Source organism: Anthonomus grandis, chromosome 5, assembly GCF_022605725.1.
Source record: "Anthonomus grandis grandis chromosome 5, icAntGran1.3, whole genome shotgun sequence".
Classification (NCBI taxonomy): Eukaryota; Metazoa; Arthropoda; class Insecta; order Coleoptera; family Curculionidae; genus Anthonomus; species Anthonomus grandis.
The window spans coordinates 28,931,769-28,952,216 of NC_065550.1; the positions used below are offsets into that span (position 1 = coordinate 28,931,769).

General features: G+C 30.1%; 3 protein-coding genes and 3 long non-coding RNA genes across 10 annotated transcripts in view; 3 read left to right on the plus strand and 3 right to left on the minus strand.

The window, feature by feature from the left end:
• The window catches only part of LOC126736685 (diuretic hormone receptor-like), a 221,939-nt gene that overhangs the window by 18,207 nt on the left and 183,284 nt on the right, over positions 1-20,448 (minus strand). The window lies entirely within an intron of this gene.
• Positions 817-1,469, plus strand: LOC126736696 (uncharacterized). Its single transcript, XR_007660741.1, has 2 exons — positions 817-1,270; positions 1,330-1,469. It is a non-coding gene; the product is annotated as an uncharacterized LOC126736696 (long non-coding RNA).
• Positions 2,990-3,585, plus strand: LOC126736697 (uncharacterized). The gene is made up of 2 exons (XR_007660742.1): positions 2,990-3,380; positions 3,440-3,585. It is a non-coding gene; the product is annotated as an uncharacterized LOC126736697 (long non-coding RNA).
• LOC126736694 (uncharacterized) lies at positions 8,473-10,003 on the minus strand. Its single transcript, XR_007660739.1, has 2 exons — positions 8,702-10,003; positions 8,473-8,640 (listed from the first exon to the last, which is right to left on the minus strand). It is a non-coding gene; the product is annotated as an uncharacterized LOC126736694 (long non-coding RNA).
• On the minus strand, positions 15,186-16,276 carry LOC126736693 (serine protease HTRA1-like). The gene is made up of 3 exons (XM_050441193.1): positions 15,605-16,276; positions 15,382-15,544; positions 15,186-15,322 (listed from the first exon to the last, which is right to left on the minus strand). Exons 1-3 carry the CDS (start codon positions 15,635-15,637, stop codon positions 15,210-15,212), a joined length of 309 nt encoding a protein of 102 aa, XP_050297150.1. The 5' UTR covers positions 15,638-16,276; the 3' UTR covers positions 15,186-15,209.
• LOC126736687 (uncharacterized) lies at positions 18,529-20,212 on the plus strand. The gene is made up of 3 exons (XM_050441187.1): positions 18,529-18,773; positions 19,807-19,943; positions 20,009-20,212. Exons 1-3 carry the CDS (start codon positions 18,589-18,591, stop codon positions 20,110-20,112), a joined length of 426 nt encoding a protein of 141 aa, XP_050297144.1. The 5' UTR covers positions 18,529-18,588; the 3' UTR covers positions 20,113-20,212.

A 20,448-nucleotide genomic window follows, 5' to 3' on the forward strand; every position in this document is an offset into this window, starting at 1 on the left:
TTTCAAAAATTCTGAAATGAAAATATCAAAAATCCAAAATGTTTCAATCAATTTTCAATTGATTTATTAGAAAAATGCCAAAATTGTACATTGTTGCATAAACTGTTCCAGAAAATTAAATTCGAAATTTTTGAATTTTTAATAAACAGACTATACCAGCAATACAAATATAAAAATCCAAATTTTTTGGTTTTCGACATACGCCATTGATGGATTTTTTAATAACTGGAAAAGTTTACAAAATTTAAAATTGATTCCAGGAATTCAAATTCAATTTATCAAATTTAGGAATAAATCTGCATTTAATTCATGAGCTCGATTTTAATCGATTTTTTCCAGGGATCAATATGCAAATATTTTGAATTTTTGAATTATCGTCGAAATTTTCATATTTCTTATTTTAGACATTCATGTAGTTATGATAATCTATACTTGTAAATTTGCAGAAGTAAGTCTAATTCCATAATTCTTTTAAACTCTTTTATTATTTGTCTATTTGATTATTTTTCTTTCCATCTGGTCATTTGCTCTTATTTCTTTTGCTTTTTTTTTAATGATTTTACCATCTTAATTCAAACTCAGTGGGATTGGTGAAATTCAGCTTTTCGGTTTCAACTCAGTTCTTTAATCTTTTCAATCTCAACGTTTCAATGTTTTATCCTCAGGACAATATAAACACATAAAACCAATTTATATTAACTATTTTATTAAAACTAATTTATATTAATAGAAGGAAATTATTGAAATCCTTTGTGTTTTTGTTTTTACTATTATAAATTAACTTTAAAGGGGCATATATCAGGAACTACTATCTGTACGATTTTTGCACATTTATATATAACGTGTTATCTATACACCTATTTACGTCAACTGTTTTTAATATTCCTGGGATTTTTTTATCTGGGAAAGTGCACTTTAAATAATCCATAATTAATGTTGCCGGTTGTCAATTGTTATTCTACTTATAAATAGTTTAATTTTTTCATTTAGCAATCGTGAATCAGTTTTCTGAGAAGAAATAGCGAGAAAACTTATTATAAATTTTTGTTCTCTTGAGTTTGTTCTCTCTGTTTTCAAATTTTATTTCAGATGTGCAATTTTTACCTCATCACCGTGTTACTTACCCTAACCATATCACCGACTTTAGCACTTCCACCTATAAGATGCTTATTTATTTGCCCTCCCGATTCTTGTCTAATACCTGTCTGTCCTGATGGGACGGTTTTAGGACGGCAATATGTTTGTCAATGTTGCCTTACTTGTATAATACGTAAGTACAGTCAAATTTTGCACTAATTAATAATAGTATTGAAATATTAAATCTTTTAGCCGAAGGAGGCAGTTGCCCATTGGAAGATTTCTCTTGTGAACTCGGTTTGGATTGCTGCGAGGGAAAATGTGTTAATGGAACAATATGCGCTTCTGATTAACTTGATATATATAAATTAATAAATATGATTATGCACTAATTATTTATTTATTTATTTATGGTGAAGTTTCTTAGGTGTAAATTAATTATTAGTTTTTAGGGAAAATAAAATAGGTATTACGATTACTTCTACATCATCCTGACTTAAACTGAAGTCGGTTTAAGCTAAATCAAAAAATATTGGCCAAGGAAAACGTAAACTTTAATTTTGCTAAGATTATACAATATTCTGATGACACAGTTGTTGAAGAATTTATTATTTATTCAGATAAAAAAGATACAGAGAATTATACTAAAAACAGAAAAAGGCAGAATTATCTGGAATAGAAGAACTAAATGAAGATGATCAAGTACAAAGTTTTACCAGTAAAAACCATAAGGCTTAATTGAGAAGGTAATCAAGAATCCAATCTGGAACCAGGCAATATTATAATAGTTCTAGATGAAATGGAGCATTTTGTTTCTAAGAGTAATGAAAGTAACTTAATCCTAAGAATAGAAGTACAGTTAGTGCAGGCCGTTTGTGAAGTTTCGAAAGGTTATTCGCACTTTAGATGATAGGGCTTTAGTAATTACACAGGTCCTAGAGAGGTGGTTGAACATGCTGATGTCAAATGTTTTCAAAACGAAGATACAAGAAACAGTTTGAAAAGTTACCTCTTATCGTACAGTTTCTAGGTTCTCTCAATCATCTGCATAATATAAGTGGCTGAAGTTTTCAATTAATACAGTTTCCTAAACACGTCGTCCAAAGCCAATGTGAACAGTTTGGGTGCTAGAGTGTCACCCTGTTTAATTCCTCTTTATTTATGGAAGCTGATTTCGAATTTCGTATATTCGGTTTTCGTATTTTGCTATTGCTTCGTTGTTAGTCTTTTGTATTATTTGCGAGTATCTACTATCGATCCTGCAAGTTGGCAGTACTCTCTGAATGGCCAAAAGCCAACACAAATAATTTAATTTTTTTTTAATCCAAAGGCCAATACAAATAATTTATATTATGTGTTAATTATATAGCTAAAAATTTTCTTTTAGAAAATATATATAAACTTGTCAACCGAGAATCGGTAAATATGTTTGTAAACAAAACAGCCCCTTGCCTCTGAGCATATATTAAATTCAAAGTTGTTATTTACTGATTCTAGTCTTTTAATGTTCTAAGATTTTAATATTTCTTAAAACGCTAAGATCTTCAAGCTCATCTAGAAATAGTAGTTACCTAGATAACTCAGTTCATAGCTTTCTATTATTGCAATGGATTTCATTTCAATGTTACTTAAGATAGTATAAAGATTCTTTGTGGAAAACATTCCTAGACAACCATTTTCATCTATAATATCAATTTTTCAACCTCCATAAGTTCATCCTCAGGACAATATTAACACGTATAAATTTAAATTAATCTGAGGATGGCATAATATAAGGAAATGCTTGTTATTATTGGAAATCGTAGGTTTGTGTTTTTTCTACAATTGCAATTAACTTTGAAAGGTCATACCTCAACTACGATTTGTACGATTTTTTCTATCGTTTAGATTAATATTACGAGGTATTTATACACGTACGTACGTCAAATGTTTCTAATTTTCCTGAGAATTTTTTATCTCATAAAGTGCACTTAAATAATTCACTATTATTGTTACTAATTGTCAACAGTAATTCGACTTAGAAATAGGTCAATATAGCAGTAGTGAGTCCGTTTTCTGAGAAAAAAATAACGAGAACAGTTATAACAAATAGGTAATTTGTGTTAAAATTTTATTCTAGATGTGCAACTTTTACGTCATCACCGTGTTACTTGCCCTAACCATATCACCAACTTTAGCGCTTTCACCTATAAGATGTTTATTTCTTTGTCCTCCCGGTTCTTGTCCGATCATCCCTGACTGTCCTGACGGGACGGTTTTAGGGCGTCAGTCCATTTGTCAATGTTGTCCTTCTTGTATAATACGTAAGTACAGTCTTATTTTGTATTAATTAACAATAGTATTGCAATAATTAATGTTTCAGCCAGAGGAGGGAGTTGCCCATTGGAACACTATCCTTGTGAACTCGGTTTGAATTGTTGCAAGGGACAATGTGTATATGATGGAATATTATGCGAATCTGATTAACATTATTTGTGAAAATAAATAAATATTATTATGTATTGTTTATTTATTTCCTATTTCCTACTATATCAGCAGTTAGTGTTATTTGCATTTCATACAAATAAAATATTTTTTTTTTACATGTTGTTGACACAATTTAATTCTTTCAATATGATTTTTTGAATTTGCCTTCATTTTCGGGAAAACCATTGATGATATCCAAAAATTGGATTTTACCATTAAATTAGTTGGGCAAAAATAGCTGAAAAAAGTATCATATCGATGAGTTTATTGTAATTAAAAAAAATATGAAAAAATCGAAATTATTTGATCAGCATCTGTTCTGAAATCTCTGCTTACTTTTTTATAGTTAGTACAATTGTAAAAGTAGATTTGTTGAGCCATATCTCAAAAATGATCTAGTCTATTTAGTATATTTTGAACCATAAAAAAGCATTAAAATAAATATTTAGAATCAATTAGTTTTTCCCTCAAAAAATTCCAAACTTTTTTTTACCACCATGTCCTATCAATTTTAGAGTCTATACTTTTAAAACTAAAAGAGACTTTCCCATTAGTTTTTTTAATAAATATTGATAATATGCAATTATTATATATGGTAACTTAAAAACGGCCCATAAGTTTCTTTTTTCTATAGAATCTAAGGACCTCTATCTATTTCACAGTGATTTATGGTTTTGTTGTTGCGTTTTCCGTGAGTTAAAACCACTTTAAATTATCAAACAATTAATGGCGGCACTTACTGAGTATCATCTAATTAGTACTTGTTTTCAACAATCACCAGTCGTGATATGATTTTACCAGTAAAGGTACTAAAATTCCCCTACAAACACACTTTTCATTTTTAAGAGATTTAAAAAATTATATCTTCCAGATGTTCCACTTTTACATGATCCCAATACTATTCATCTTAACTTCAGAAGCCAATTCGGCCTATAAGGTTCCGTCTATATGTGACATTGCTTGTCCGTTTTCTTGTCCAGCAGTCAGATGTCCCAAAGGAACAGTTGCGGGACAGTCTCACCCTTGTCAATGTTGTCCATCTTGCGTCATACGTAAGTATACAGGGTGAGAATTACATCGGAAGCGGATATAGATTTATATTGATCAGACTTTGTAACTTATTGTTAAAGCTGAGGTATCTTATTTGAAATATTAGATAATTTGAACAACATTTGAAGTTTATATTGAATTCCAATAACTTATCATATTTTTATTTAATTTTTATTATACAAATTTGTTGATAAATCAATAGACTATTGCATATGTTTTCTTGAACAATTTATAGTAACCAGGCCTGGTAACGTTTTGTTCCAATGCATTTTCAATGATAAATTACGAGGCCTGACCAATATATCGATCAATTATTATTTGAAATAAAGAAAAAGCAGAAACGTTTATTTTGTATTTTTTGATATGTATGACAAGAAATGCAAGAATACAATTTTTACAGCTGATGGTGGACGTTGTCCATTGGCGAACTACCCTTGCTCACTCGGTACGAATTGCTGCCATGGACAATGTACTAAGACCTAAACTTCTTAAAGAACTTCTATTCTATTGAAATAAATAGATGAATATGCAATTGTAAAAGATGTAGTTTCATTTGAGGTTTCCTTCGATTCCAGTGTATTAGGAAAAAATGAATGGTTAAAATAGGATATGAAATCGAAAAGCATATTTAAATGATTAAAATGTTTGTCTAGCAATACTTTGTTTTAAGATACAGGGTAAATAATTTAAAAAAAAATATTTCTTTTTGGCATTAATTAGCTTTTTCCTCATCCAGGTAAAAATTATTATATCCAGTATCATCATGGTTCTTAAAGCACCTCCTGGATCTTAAGACTTCTGTAAAGTTATTTATTACCTCTTTCAGAAAGTTCCAATTTATTCGAGATATTTGGAGCATATTTTTGATTTCGCTCTAGGTATTTGAAGTCATTTTAGGTATCTTCCTATTTTTTTAAAGCCATTCAGTCAAGGCAATTGAAATCATGGTCTATTTCTTCCAGGAATTTGATGTCATTTATTGTTACTTCCAGGCAATTAAAACTATTATTAATTCTTCCTAAATTTTGACAAAAGGCATTTGAATTTTATGCTATTTAAAATTTTAAAGAATGACCAGTTAAAATATTGATTTATTTTTGTTCAGATCGCATGACAGATCTTTTTTAAATGTTTTAGTCTATTGGAGTCATATTTTATTTTTTTCTACTTGTGTAAATGTAAAGTCATTTTAAATTTTATTCTGCTATTTTAAACCGTTCTCTTAAGGTAGTTGAACAGATGAAAAATACAAGAAACATCTTGTTACATCCGTTGAAACCACTAGTTTGTTCCTTTATATACTTTGCATTATGCTCAATGCATGCCATGTAATATTCAATGATGATCTACTAGTTATTTTTAGAAACCTCTAGTTTTTTTCATGATCAACTCCCTATCTTTCAGATATTTACACTCATTCGAGTCATTTCTTTTATTAACTAGGGGTAAAATAATCCGTAATAATAAAATAATAACTAAGAAGTTAAGCTACTAGTTTTGTTCAGAAACTCCTAGTTTGTTGCTTCATATATTTAGAATTGATGACCTACTAGTATTTTTTTAGAAACCCCTAGTTTTTTTCATAATCAACTCTCTATCTTTAAGATATTTACATTCATTCGAATCATTTCTTTATTCTAGGCTTTTAGTATTTTTTTAAATTCTAGGTACTAAGCTATTTAAAGTTCCCTTACTATTATTAGGTTTCATCAATCATTGAGTATCGAGTATCGAGTACGAGGGAACAAACCCCTGGTTTCGTCTTTCATACACTTTTGCATTATGTTCGATGATGACCTACTAGTAATTTCTAGAAACCTCTAGTGTTTTCATGATGAACTATTTTAACTAAAGCTAAAGGATCTACTAGTAATTTGTTTAGAAACCTCTAGTTTTTCTTTATGATCAACTCCCTATCTTTCATATATTTATACTCATTCGAGTCATTTCTTTTATTAACTAGGGGTAAAATAATTCATAATAATAAAATAATAATTATTTTATTATTATTAAATAGAAGTTAATTTACTAGTTTTTTAACTCCTAGGTTGTTGCTTCACATATTTAGATTTGATGACCTACTAATAATTTTTTAGAAACCCCTAGTTTTCATGATCAACTCTCTATCTTTCAAATATTTACACTCGTTTGAATTATTTCTTTATTCCAGGCTTTTAGTATTTTTTTAATTCTAGATACTAAACTATTTAAAGTTCTCTTGGACTCTTGGACAATGCTTTGGCTAGTGTAGTTATTATAGGGTGATACGAATGCATTTCTTTTTTCAATACAATTATAATGTATTTCAGAAATTTAAAGATTTCCAAAAAAAGCCACTGGAGCATATAATCCAAAATCCTGCTCTTTTAAACTTTTGCTTCCATTTATTTGAAGGGATTTTTATTTCTTCTGCATTGATATTTGGACACTTCTTACTTATGATATCTCTATGATTGTCATTTGGTCCAGAAATTTGGATTAATTTTGCATTTTATTCCAGGCATTTAAAATCGTTTTAAGCATCTTCCTTGTTTTTGAAGCCATTTGTTCAAGACAATGGTTAATTTCTTCTAGGAATCAGAAGCCATTTAATGTATCTTTCAGGCAATTGAGTCATTTATTGAGTTATTTATTTTTCCCCGTGTGTTGGTCAGTCATTTTTTATATATTTTAGTCTACTGGAATCATTCTTTACTTATTTCGAGCCTTTAATTTGAATTTCCATTTTTTTCGACCTATTTTAAGTCATTTTTTGTATCCTGGTATTTTAAACCGTTCTCCTAAGGAACTTAAAATGATGAAACATATGAAAATACGGAAATATCTAGTTATATCTGTATGTTTGTCTACTTACTTGTATGACCTACTAGTAATATTTTTAGAAACCCCTAGTTTCTTTCATGATAAGCTTTTTTAACATTTCAAATTTTTTCTTAGAACATAAGGCTTAACACTTGAAAAAATGTTAAGCCTTATGTTCTACGCTTAGCACTAGAAAAAATAAATCACAATCGTGATTTATTTTTTCTAGATTATCAGGAGCCATCTGAAGTGATTTTCGCCTTTATGCCAGTCATTTGAGCTTAATTTCCATTTGCCTAATTTTAAATTTTATCCTGGTTTTTTAAATCGTCACCTTAAGGCAGCTGAAATGATGATGTGCTTCTTCCAGGTATTCTCAGTTAGTTTTAATATGCTCCAGATTTTTAGTCTAATGTGTTTTTCTAAGAATTAAACTTCATTTTTCTAGGCTTCCAGACATTTTAAAAAGTAGTTTCCTCCTGGTAATTGAAATTACCTCTTTTTGTGTATCAGACCTTCAAAGACATTTCTTATATATTTTGAGTCATTTTGTCTATTAAAGATATCCTCCTTAGCAACTCTAAAGAATGACATTTTTATTTAAAATTCTAAATAAAACTAAATAATAATTTTCAAGTAAACAACTGAAACATCTTTCTTTGAAAGAACTTATTGAAAAAAATTTTTACATTTTCCACACCCTGAATCAGAGGGTTGTTGGTAACATAAGGTTGTTAAAATTCCGAAGACATCTGATTATTGCCAGCTATAACATGAAGGTGGTTTCATCGAAATTTTGATGTTATTGTTTTTTATATATGCCAAATTCTTCTAAATAAGACAAACCAGGAGCAAATATATATTTAACATGTACCACCGAACGGGATCATTATTGAACGGGTCAATATAATCGCGCAGTAAAATACACAGTTGTATAGAGCCTATAACAACCCTGGAGCGTAGCTCCTTCATTTCCGGTTACAGCAAAGTACATCGTAACACTTCCGAAGTAAATACCTGAACTTACAAGAACGATAAAAGAGGTGGAAAGTAGTCTTGGGTTAATAAAAACCAATATTTAAATGAATACTTTTATTTTATGATATGTTAATACGTATTCCTTTTATAAACATCTTTAAAGGGGCATGGTACCATCCAGCTAAAATAACGTAGTACATTTATTATTAAGGCACACATAGGGGTAGGCACATCTATAGTTATCCAATGGGCATTTGCCCCCTCTAGCTAAAATTTTACAAAAAATAAAGAAGAAATAAAATCAATAAATTATACAAAAACTACTTACGTATGACACATTCGTTATTGCAACAATTACAAAAAGAGCCACTCCCCAGAACAGATCCTGGGTTACATTTAGGTACGTTCCTGGGGCACACCGTAAAACGGCAAATTATTGGGCAAATAATTGGGGATATGGGGGTAAATGCGGTGCCATTATTCGGTTCAGTTGTTGAAGACTCCTGGCCCCATGTTGTGGATAACATGATCAATAAGAAATATAGTGCTAACATCTTGACAGTTGGATCAAAAAAGAGTTTTCGGTTCAATGGTGCTACTGGTTTGGATATTCTATTTAATGCGGTTTATATAATAAACCAGATGTGATAAAGATTTTTTTTTGATGGTAATTAAACACACTAATCAATCGGCTTAACTAATGTTTTAAGTGATTTCCGTTTGGTTTTTAACGCGTTTTGCGTCATTTGAAAAAGAAAATTGTGACTAATGTTTGTATTATCAAGCCATTACTGTAATATAAGCCGCTGAAAAAATTTAAATTACTTATCTTTAAATGTATTTTTAGATGTATTATGCCGTTTTATATACTATAAGACAAAAACGAAAACAGGTAAAAAATTGTACATTTGCGTTATTCAAATAAGTATTTTTAATACAATTTTTAAAATAAATCTTTTACTAACTGAGAGTAAAGGATAATGACAAACTGGGATTATTTAAATTTTACTAAAACTGACCTGTGGATATTCGATGTACATTTCAAGTAAATAGGCACTACTATAAACATTTTAAAATTTTTAATTAGTTTAATATAGAAAAAAATCAACTTTTTATAATTAACACAATTTAGTCGTAAATAAAAGTATGTCAAAAATTCTGGCTACGCATAAAGCCATTTTAGTACAATTTTAAAAATTTTAAAAAGTACAACACGCCTAAACCATTAAAATGAGTAAAACACGATTAGACTCTTTAAAAACAGCACAAAGGATGGCTTTTCTATTTCTTTGAAAATGCTTCGGAATTTTTAAAAAGTAAGTGCGAAAAATAAAGAGGATAACTATTACTATAGAGGGAAATACTGTCAACCATGTTTAAAACCTAACAATATTTCCGAAACCAACCCCACAACATCCACTAAGTAATGTACAATTTCTGATAAAAAAAATTAATGAGCTTGAAATGTTTATTGTAGACAAGGAATTCCAGATTCTGTATCCCACAGACCATTGGTTAAAAGAAGAAGAAATAGTGTCACTTCATCTAAACGGGTTGAGTCTTGCTGCCTACTCTACCAGAACAAACTCAGATGATCAGTCAACTCAATTTATTAAATGTGAAGGTAGAAGAAGTTATCCAACCCAACCCAACCCAACCACCTCAATTTTTATTTTCAAAAATAAGCTACAATACTGTAAGAGATATTATTTATGGATCAAAACATATTATAATAATATAAACAGTGACATATTTGGTCTAAATACTACAGGGTGTTTCAGAACTATGGGATCAATCTTCTGGGGGTTGTTCAGTGAAACAGAAGAATCCATTTGAGTATAGGAACCCATGTCCGGGAATGTGTCACTGTAAATAGGATCTGATGCATTTATTTTTACCTTTTGTATATGATACCACCACAAGAATTGTTCAAAATGTCTTCCTCCAACCTCAATACACCGATTTAAACGCCGCACATGATTTCGACGGACTACACTAATAATTTGATCCTCGTTTTGAATGATTTAAAATGCTGCTGTTATTCGTCCAATTTAGTCTAGCTCTGAATCTACTGGAGTTTTGTAGACTAAAGACTTTACATGTTACAAGCAAAATCAAGCGACGTTAAATCGGGTGACCTAGGAGGCCAAGAAACTGCTCCACCTCTGGCAATCCAACGGTGCCCAAACCGCTGAGCCAAATACTCGCATACTCGTACAGCAAAGTGAGCCAGCGCTCCATCATGCTGAAACCACATGTTCTGTCTAATGTTTAGTGGAATATTTTCAAAGAGTTGTGAGAGAACTTCCTTCAAGAAACGCAGATAAATAGGTTCTGTTAACCGTTCCGGTAGAAGGTATGGCCCAATTAAATAATCATCAACAATTCTTGCCTATACGTTGACACACCAACGATTCTGATGTTTTCTAGGAAAAATTGCATAAGGATTTTCTTCGTCCCAAACATGGCTATTCCTACTATTAAAAATACCGTCTCTTGTGAAAGAGGCTTCATCGGTCCACAAAACATATCGTAAAAAATTTGGTTGTGCAATGATGTGATCCAGAAGCCATCGACAAAATTGAACTCTAGGATGATAATTGGCTGCAGTCATTCCTTGAACTTTCTGGAAGTGGTAAGGATGGAGTTGTTGCTCGTGTAGTACCCGCCAGACAGAAGCGTTACTCGTATTCATATTCTTAGCGACGTCACGTGTGCTATTTGATGGTTCATCGGCAACTCACTGAAGTCCCTCTTCTTTAAATTTGACCGTTCTTACGGTTCGAGCAACACCAGTATCATGCATCTTGGTCTTAAACATGCCTGTCTCAGCGAGCCGCCGATGAACCGCAATAAACTTTTTGTATCCAGGATGCTGTCGTTCGGGATAACGTTCATGATACAACCGCGATGCTACTCGTGCATTGCAGTTTGTTGCTCCGTATGCCAAATGCATATCCGCCAATTTATGATTGGTAAAGTTTTCCATTAGCAATAAATGTTTAAAAATTGTAAGCTATAACATTTTTAAACATGACATTTGGTGATACTCGTAATATTATAAATTGACATTAATAAGCGTTGATTTTAAACAATTGTTGTTATGGTATCATGTACAAAAGGTAAAAATAAATGCAGCAGATCCTATTTAGGTAATTAATGTTTTTTGATAAATTTTAACGCGTCTTAGGGTTGTAGTGGCGTAGTGACGCATTTCCGGACATGAGTTCCTATACTCAAATGGATTCTTCTGTTGCACTCAACAACCCCCAGAAGTTTGATCCCATAGTTCTGAAACACCCTGTATATTAGTAAAAACCATAATCCCTCTTACCAAGCTAATAAACTTATGCTATTCATCTACAAGATACAACTACAGACCGATTTAATCACTACCTGTTGTTTTTAAGATAGTTGAAAAGTCCATGGTTCTACCAATGAAAACAAACATTGAAGATAATATTCTATTATCAAATAATCAGTTTAATTCAGAAAAGGCAGAACTACGACTTTGAGTATGTTATTGTCCTTGTTATAATGTTATTATTGTTCTGTTCCTTTTTGCGATTTGAGTAAGGCGAATGCCTTACAATCACACTATTCCAAATCAAAAGACATTTTAATAAATTACCCAACCTCTAAGGGAAAGTGGTAGGCGAGTCCACTTAATAAAGTATTATTGACGTTCTTTAATGTAATTTTAGGATGCTTTGAGAAGAAAAGTACTGATGCTGATCAAAGAAGAACAGTACTTACGGTACAAGAAAATAATTTGGATACTGTAGCTAATACTCCTTCAACGAGCACTCGAAAATTGAGCGGTTAATTATACATAGCGGTTGTTATTAACAGCTTATTTCACCAAAAACAATAATACATAAAGTACTTCAAGAACAGTTGTTATATCCATATCAACTACAAAAAGTGCAAGAACTAATTCCTGAAGATTTTTGTCGTAGAATACAGTCTGAGAAAAATTCTCATGCCGTTGTGTGTCATTATCAACGTCATATTGTGAACGAACGTGTGATTCATGACATCCTAGTAAAGGAAATTAGAAAAGCATGAATTTTCCAGACAGAGTTGTCAGTCAGTCAAATACACTCTTTTTGCTGATTACGATCATATAGGTCCATTGTAATACTGGTAAAGTAGCTGTGTTCCTTGAGGGTTCTGTGGAGGGTAAAAAAAAAGCAGGGATATTATTATAAGCAGCAAATGCACTTTCCCTTAAGGAAAATTCATGAGAATGGTTTCTCACTGTGAAACCTAGAAGAGGTAAATGATGCAGTAATTGATAATGAAACTACATTTCTTGGAGTTTTCTTCTAGGTGTCTCTTCTAGATGTCTCTAAAAACTGCTTACTCTGCTTCATTTTATTCTCATCTCTGATATTCCTCATAATGCGGTCAGGCAATTGACGTTCAACGCATTTTTTCGATGCAAAGAAAATCTCTTAGAGTCACTTAAAGCCATTTCTTTAAGCCATAATGATATCCACCAATATGAAACAAGACACAAGGATAATCTACTCTCTTTGGGTTCCAGGCTAAGGAAGTATCAAATGGGCCCGGGGTATTGGGCAATAAAGCTTTTTAATATTTTACCACCGGACATTAAAAACCAGAATATGAAAGAAATATAAAAGAGGTTCTATTAAAGAACGCATTTTATAGTGTCGAAGAGTTCTTAAATTTCAATTTTTCGATTTTATATAGTAATTTTAACCAGTTATTTCCAAGGCCATTTTAATGTATTTATATAAATATACTTTTTCCAATTATTTTCATTTAATTGTATAGGTATATTTCATTTTATTTTTTCATGATAAAAGGAACAAATTAATGTTTTATTTTTCGGACATGCTCATTAGCATTATCACTTGCGTGTTTTTTTGCAATCAACATTTCCTACACAGGGTACCTCAAGTAGAAACTAAAGCGTAAACATTAATTTGTTTAAATGGAACACCTTGTATATGATGACGTTTTGCAATTCTACCATATATTCTGAATACTTTTTGTATAGCATATATCTATAAGTCAGCGGTTTGTCAGCAATTTCTTGTCGAATTATTTGCTTTAAGTCATCAATATTATTCACATACATTTTCGATTTTAAATAGCCCCGTAAGAAAAAATCTAATAGGGTTATATCCGGTGACCTTGCTGGCCACTCACTTCGTCCTTTTAAGAAAGTTGACGTTAACAAAAATTTTTTTTTTAAAGAAAAGTTGCCTCAAAAAATTGTCGATCGGCGATAGCAAAGTGAGGAGTCATTGTTATCCTTAAGAATCTGCTCACAAAACGACACTCGGCAATCAAAATCGTCTTTTTAATACAATTCATGTATTACTTGTACTTTATAAGGATGATATTTATTTATACGAAGTATTTTTACCACTAGTGATAAATTCCAACTCCTGGAAATTGTACTAATCGCAACCATTTTTCCACGCGATTAAAACATTTTATTATTTCTTCGAGTTGAAGAAATTTCTTGTGTAATTAAAGGGGTTAAAGACTTTGATTTCTTCCAGACACATGAGGAAATTTCTGATATTTCACAGACAGTGACAGAAATATCTTGCTTATTCAAAGTATTCCTTTAATACCATTAACAAAATTTCTCATCTTTTTAAAACACTATAAAAAATATGTTATTTCTTTAAAACTTTTAAGAAAATTCCTCATTTTCTTCAGGTATTCAGAGATATTTCTTATTTATTTAAAGCAGTTTAAGACATGTATTATTCTGCTGGAAGACTTAAAATGATTTCTTATTTATTTCGGTTACTGGAAGAAATTTCTCAATATTCAGATAGTTACAGAATTTTTTTGTGTATGAAAAGTAGTCAAAAAAAATTTAAAAAGTGAAACAAATTTTTTTCCAGGCATCCGAAGTAATTTTTCTAAATTTCCCAATCACCTGAACAATTATTTACTTTATTCCAAGCACTTGAAGAAAGTTCTCAAAACTACCAAGCGCTTAAGGAAATTTTTAATTTACTTCAGATAGTTGAAAAAATTTCTTGTTTATTCAAAATGGTTAAATACCTGAAAATTTTCTTATTTCTTCTAGGCGTACGAGAAAAGTTCTGATATTTCACAGATAGTTGCAGATTTTATTTGCTTGTTTATTTAAAGTATTCAAAAAATAACTAAATCGTATGATATTTGAACATTTTTTGTCTCTCTTCAAGGTTTTTACAATTTTTCAAAAAATTTCTTTCTGGCATATAAGAAAATTCCTTAATTGTCAGGTATTTAAATATTTATGGCATTCAATAATGTCCAATGCTAGTGAGAGATTTAAAACGATTTCTCATTTATTCTAGGTACTAATAGAAGCTAAGGAATGTTCAAAGAGCATATAAATTTTTTCAAAAAACATACCCTAACTCCTTAACTATACCCACAAACTTTATTTATTAAAAAAAAAACTAGTGCCACTCAAAACTGTCAAACCCCAATAGCTCCATTTACAACCCAAAAAAGTAAAGTCAATTTAACACGGTGGTACTAGTAGCGAATTTATAAACTTAATTCCCCTATAAATTACAAAAAAAAATATCTTAAATGACGAGTTTATACGGCCAAACAACCCAAACCATAATTACTAAAACAGATTCATTCAAGTACTTTTTTTTTTAAATTGTATATTTCCTACGCCTATGTCCCAACTTTGCTCACTCCGCCCACTATATTCGTTCAAACGCAAACGCTTAGACTAATAAACGTTTAGCAAGAACAATAGGGGCGGAGCCAACTAGGCAGTGCCGTACATATTAAAACATTAAAATTTATAAAAATTCAATTAAAATGTTTAATAATAATTAATTATCAGGTTTACATATTAACATACACTTGCCTTCGCAGCACGTGAGGCCCTGCTCACACGCACCTTCACGATATCCTGTAGGTGTAGTGAAGCAACTTCCACCTTCGGCTAATAAAGTTAATTATTAATTTAAATTAAATGATTTTTTTTTAGATTGTATTACATACGTATAACACATGAAGTGCAACAACCACAATTGGCTACGCCCAGCACCAAATGACGAGGGCATCTATACACATGTTTACACTTGGCTGGATCGCACTTTGGACAACCGATTTGCGCAGACGCGTGGGCACAGATTATGGCCAAAATTGTACAAAAATAGTACATCTAAAGTTTTTTTTTTAATTTTTTTTTTTATATATTCATATTAGTATTGATATAGCTTACCTTGCAAAGCATATCGACGGTATATTGCGACATTTTTTTTTTATAAACTAAATTGGGGTAATTTTTTACCAATTTACACGCAGATACGATAAAAGTTAAATTAAAAGCGTATTAGCGATAGTAAAAAGTTAACTAACATTTTTAAAAGTACCAATTAATTATTTAAATATTCAAGGGCGGTCCTGTTGCTTTAGATTGCACCTGCATGGGCGTATAAAGACAGATCTTAAAGGGCAGAGCGGTACTAGGATTTCTTTGAATTTCTTTTTCAGAGGGAAATTCTCATTTTTCAGGAGAGTATTTAGAATTTTATGGAATGTTGCAATCAAATAGTTTTTAATTAACCAAAAAAAAATTACTGCGCATATTTCATTGCACGTAAAACAGTACATTTATATGGCGAGGGTGGCAAGGACAGAGGCGGAGTTGAAAGGGTACTGTACTTTAAATTTTGTTATTTTTTTTTTCTATTTAATGGATATTCCAAGCTATTTTTATCTAAAAATAGAATATAAACTTCCAGGGTGGTACTCGAACATTTATTTTTTTTAAGTCGTTTGCCACTTCATGTCCGTCAAATTGATAATAAATTTGATTAGTAACAAGTAGAACTTAAAAGTATGAGAACGGAACTTGAAAAGCAGAGCAGTACTTTGGGCAATTTAATTTCTTCTAGATTATCTTAATATTATTAATATTTTTTTACTTCACTCTTATTTTGGAAACAAATAAAAAGTACTATTTCTTTTCATTAAATGCGTTTTTCTAAATCATCGAGGAATCTTTCCAATCTGAGATTTGTTTAATTTAAGGTGTTTTTAAATTTTTTTAGATTTTTGAATGAAATAATTTTATATTTTTAAATTGTAATTCTTTTCTTTCATTTAAAATTTTTTTTTTAGTTCGAGGAATTTTTTCAATTTGTTTGAATTTCAATTTTTTTCTTTGAATTGAAGATCTTGTTTATTTTAACAAATAATTTCAATTTAATTGTTTTTTTATTCTTTGAATTTGAGGAATTTTCTTCAATTTTAGTTTGTCTTTCCTTGAATTCTAGAATTTCCTTTAATAAGGATAGTTTCTGTTAGGAATTCTAGGTTTTCTGTTAATTCAATGTCTTTTTTAATTCACCAAAATCTTCATTTTAATGAACTTTTTTAAATGCAATTTTCTTTCAATGAATTTGAGACTTTTTAATTTGAGGAATATTTTAAATTTAAGTTTTTCTTTTAATTTAATGAACTGTTCCAATTTAATACTTTTTCAAATTCGACAAATTCCGTTGAATTTAAGATATTTTTTTTTTAAATTTGAGGAATTTTTTAGAATGTGAATTTCTTTCTATTATTTGCAATTTTTTTCTAAAGTATTTTTATTGTTGACGAATTTTTTCAATCTAATGTTTCTGCGAATTCAAGAAAATTTTTTGAATTTTAGTTTTTTTCTTAAATTCCAACATTTCTTTAAGTTGAATTATTTTCGTTTAATGCATGCAATTTTTTTTAATAAATTATGAGGCTCTTTCAATAAGTTCGAATTTTTTTTAATTTGAGAAACTTTTAAATTTTATTTTTTTTAAGTTTCAATTTCTTTTCTTAAATATAGCATTTTTTTAATTCGTGGATTTTTTTTATTTAAATAATATTTTTTTCAATTCAAGGAATTTGCTATTCTATTGATTTTTTTTTAATTTGACTTTCTTTTAATCCAAATTTTTTTTTATTTGAATAAATTTTTTAATATGTAATATTTGAGAATATGTTTTTTTCAATAAATTCGAGATTCTTTTTGATTTAAAGAATTTTTCAAGTTCTTTCAATTAAATGTTTTTTTTTAAATAAAAGCGTTTTTTACTGCAAAATTTGAGGTTTTCTTTAATTTCTTTCTTTAAATTTAATTCTTTTTAATAAGATTTTATTTTTTTAAACGATAATTATCTTTAAATTTAATTTTTTTTAATTCATGAAACTTATGATGATAGACCATAGTCAATTCAACAAATTTTTTAAATGTGAGTTTCTTTCAACGAATTCGAGATTTTTTTGAATTTAATGAATTTTTCCAACATTATGAGAGAGGCGTTAAAGCCTACATATTTAAATAATTTTTTTATTCCAGGCAATTCTTTAATTACGTATTCAGGATGTTCGAACCTGGAAAATACTTTCCAGGTATTTGTAATAAATTTTTTTATTCCAGCTATTTAAGATCATTTCTCATTTTTAGGAGTTTTTTTAATAAATTTTTCGGTACAATAAATTCAGTCTTTAAAATCTTAAAAAATTTTTAGTTTGGTACCAATGAAATTTTATTTAAAGAAGTATAAAAAACAGGATTGTACTGCGACTTTTTATTGTTTTTAAGTTCCAATACCAAGCGTTTTTTTTATAGAAAGATTTCAATAACATAGGGTGTGATATAAAGAGCAAGACCTAACTCGAAACTTTTTTTATTCTGTATTTCTTTTTTACCATGCTATTTTTATATAAATAAGCAGAGACGGGGGTAAAAAGAATTACCATGCTTACAATTTTTATTACATCCTTTAAGAAAGAACCGTTATATAAAAAAAAAATACAAAAAAATAGAGAACAATTAGGTTTCTTTTTCTAAAACCCTTGTTTCTCAGAAAATAGGTATTTCTGCACATTAACCAAACCATAAAACAACTTTAAATTTACGACGAAATTTACTTATTCTTTTTTTAAATGCTGACCTGAAACCATAAACACGAAAATAGATAATCCCAAGTAGTAAAATTAATTTTCTACTTAAAATAAAACCGTAATAATTCAACAATATTTACTGGCAAACATCATAAATTACCAGAACAATGAACGAGTTGCTAGCACAACGAACCGTAGCAGGTAAAACCCAGGCAATGCCGGTTTTTTTAAAATACATTTTCACCTGCATAATCTCTTAATTATCGTCGCATACGCATATAAAAACCCCGTAAGCAAAAATATAATCATTGTAAAAATATGATGAAGTCTACGTTGGTGGTGTTCTTCGCCATTTTGGTGGCCATGGTGGCCTCTCAATCGGCGCCATTTTGTCAAGACTGGACCGTTTGTATGAGGGTAAGATGTGCCTCACCACCGGACCCTTGTCCCGCAAATAAGCCCAATTTACTTTATGGTGAATGTGGATGCTGTCAGTATTGCAGGTAAGTAATTTTTTAATTTATTACTAATGCAATTCGCCCAAGGAACTTGTTTAAATACCAAGTCAGGATATTTTTATTTCGCTGCTTTGCCAAAGTAAAAAATTGTATTAAAATTAATGAAAACGGTCCTGTTATTTTAAACTGCGCCTGTGTGGGCACGTTCGATGGGCGTGGCCCAGCTGATAAAGGTGGGGTTAAAAAGGCAGGGTAGTATTTATTTATTTTTCAACGGCCTAATGCAATTTTACAAAACTAATTTGATAAAAAGGAATTAATACAAGATGCACTAAACTTTCCCCATAAATTTATCTAGATATTCCATAATAATTAAAACAGCAAAAAAAGAATTATTACTATACAACAGAAATAAATAACTAATTTATTACTGGTGATAATAAAGGTACTTAAACGTTTAATAATTTTTTTATTATTGTAGGAAAATCCATTGAAAACAACAGTAATCTAAGTATTAAGTATGAAAATAACTTAGATGCAAGGTTTTTTCCCTCTAACAATTAACGAACTCATTAAACATATAAATTCATTGAAATGATAAAATTACCATAGTGTTAATTAAAAGTTTCATTAAAATATATCTTAAAATCTTTATAACATGTAATTAATTTATTCTATAGCATCTCTGTTATTTTATCTGAGTGGAAAACACGTACATATAAATCTGTTAATAAAAAACATATAAATGATATTTGCCAGTATCTGTTAACAATTTTGCGAAATATGAAATTTTTAGCATCCAAGAACTTGCTTTACTCTAAACAATTTAGGTTTATTTAAAACAAAAATACTAAAGTTGCCATTTTTAAACTGGTTAATATAATCCCAAAATAAGAAAAATTTGTCGGTCTTAATGGACCTAACAAAGGCTTTCGACACATAAAATACTTTTTATTAGACTTAGAAATATTGGCATCAGAAAAGGCCCATTACACTTGCTAAAAAATTACCTCTCCAACGCGTTAAAATAAATGACATAATGTGTTAATACAGGTGTGTAATGTTTAAATTTTTTTAGTAAAGAGCCAAGAATAGGTCCTTGTGGTAAGTGTAACGTCGATGTAGTATGCAAAGAACCAGACCCAATTTGCAGCGAAGGACAAATAGTGAGCTTGGACTATTGCGGCTGCTGTAGAGTGTGCATGGACGTATTAGGTAAAATAAATTACTTACCTTCGAGCCTTTTAGTAATAAAAAAAATCGTTTTTTCTTTAATTTAGAAGCCGGCCAAAATTGCACCGGTGGCACCGAACCATACTTCTCCGTCTGCGCATCGGAGCTCAGTTGCATCGACGGAACCTGTCAGATTCCAGACTCGGACTAAGAATTCTCCCAAAAGGACCAAATAAATTACAAGAGAAATGTATATAAAATAAAGCCTATTTAATAAACCCTAACCTTAAACATAACGATTATTATAAGAGTTTAAGATCTACACATCTGTGATTGACGCATTCCAAGCCGGTTCTGCACATGCCGTAAGTTTCAGTGTCCCTGCTGCATTCTTCCCCCTTTTCTAAAAAAGGAAAAACTCAAATAATGCTTAATTTTTTATTTTTTTGTTGACTTACCCAAAAGGCTCATACACACCAAACAACACCCACAATAATCCAACGATATCACTTGGTGTTTGGAGCATATGGGATAATTATCTTTACAG

Excerpts from the sequence above, each read along its gene's own strand:
- LOC126736687 (XM_050441187.1), top strand. The coding sequence starts at position 18,589 with ATGATGAAGTCTACGTTGGTGGTGTTCTTCGCCATTTTGGTGGCCATG. Across the intron at positions 18,774-19,806 it reads GGATGCTGTCAGTATTGCAG|TAAAGAGCCAAGAATAGGTC; the intron begins GTAAGTAATTTT and ends AAATTTTTTTAG. Across the intron at positions 19,944-20,008 it reads AGTGTGCATGGACGTATTAG|AAGCCGGCCAAAATTGCACC; the intron begins GTAAAATAAATT and ends TCTTTAATTTAG.
- LOC126736693 (XM_050441193.1), bottom strand. The coding sequence starts at position 15,637 with ATGTCGCAATATACCGTCGATATGCTTTGCAAG. Across the intron at positions 15,545-15,604 it reads CCGTCGATATGCTTTGCAAG|ATGTACTATTTTTGTACAAT; the intron begins GTAAGCTATATC and ends AAAAAACTTTAG. Across the intron at positions 15,323-15,381 it reads TTGCACTTCATGTGTTATAC|CCGAAGGTGGAAGTTGCTTC; the intron begins GTATGTAATACA and ends TAACTTTATTAG.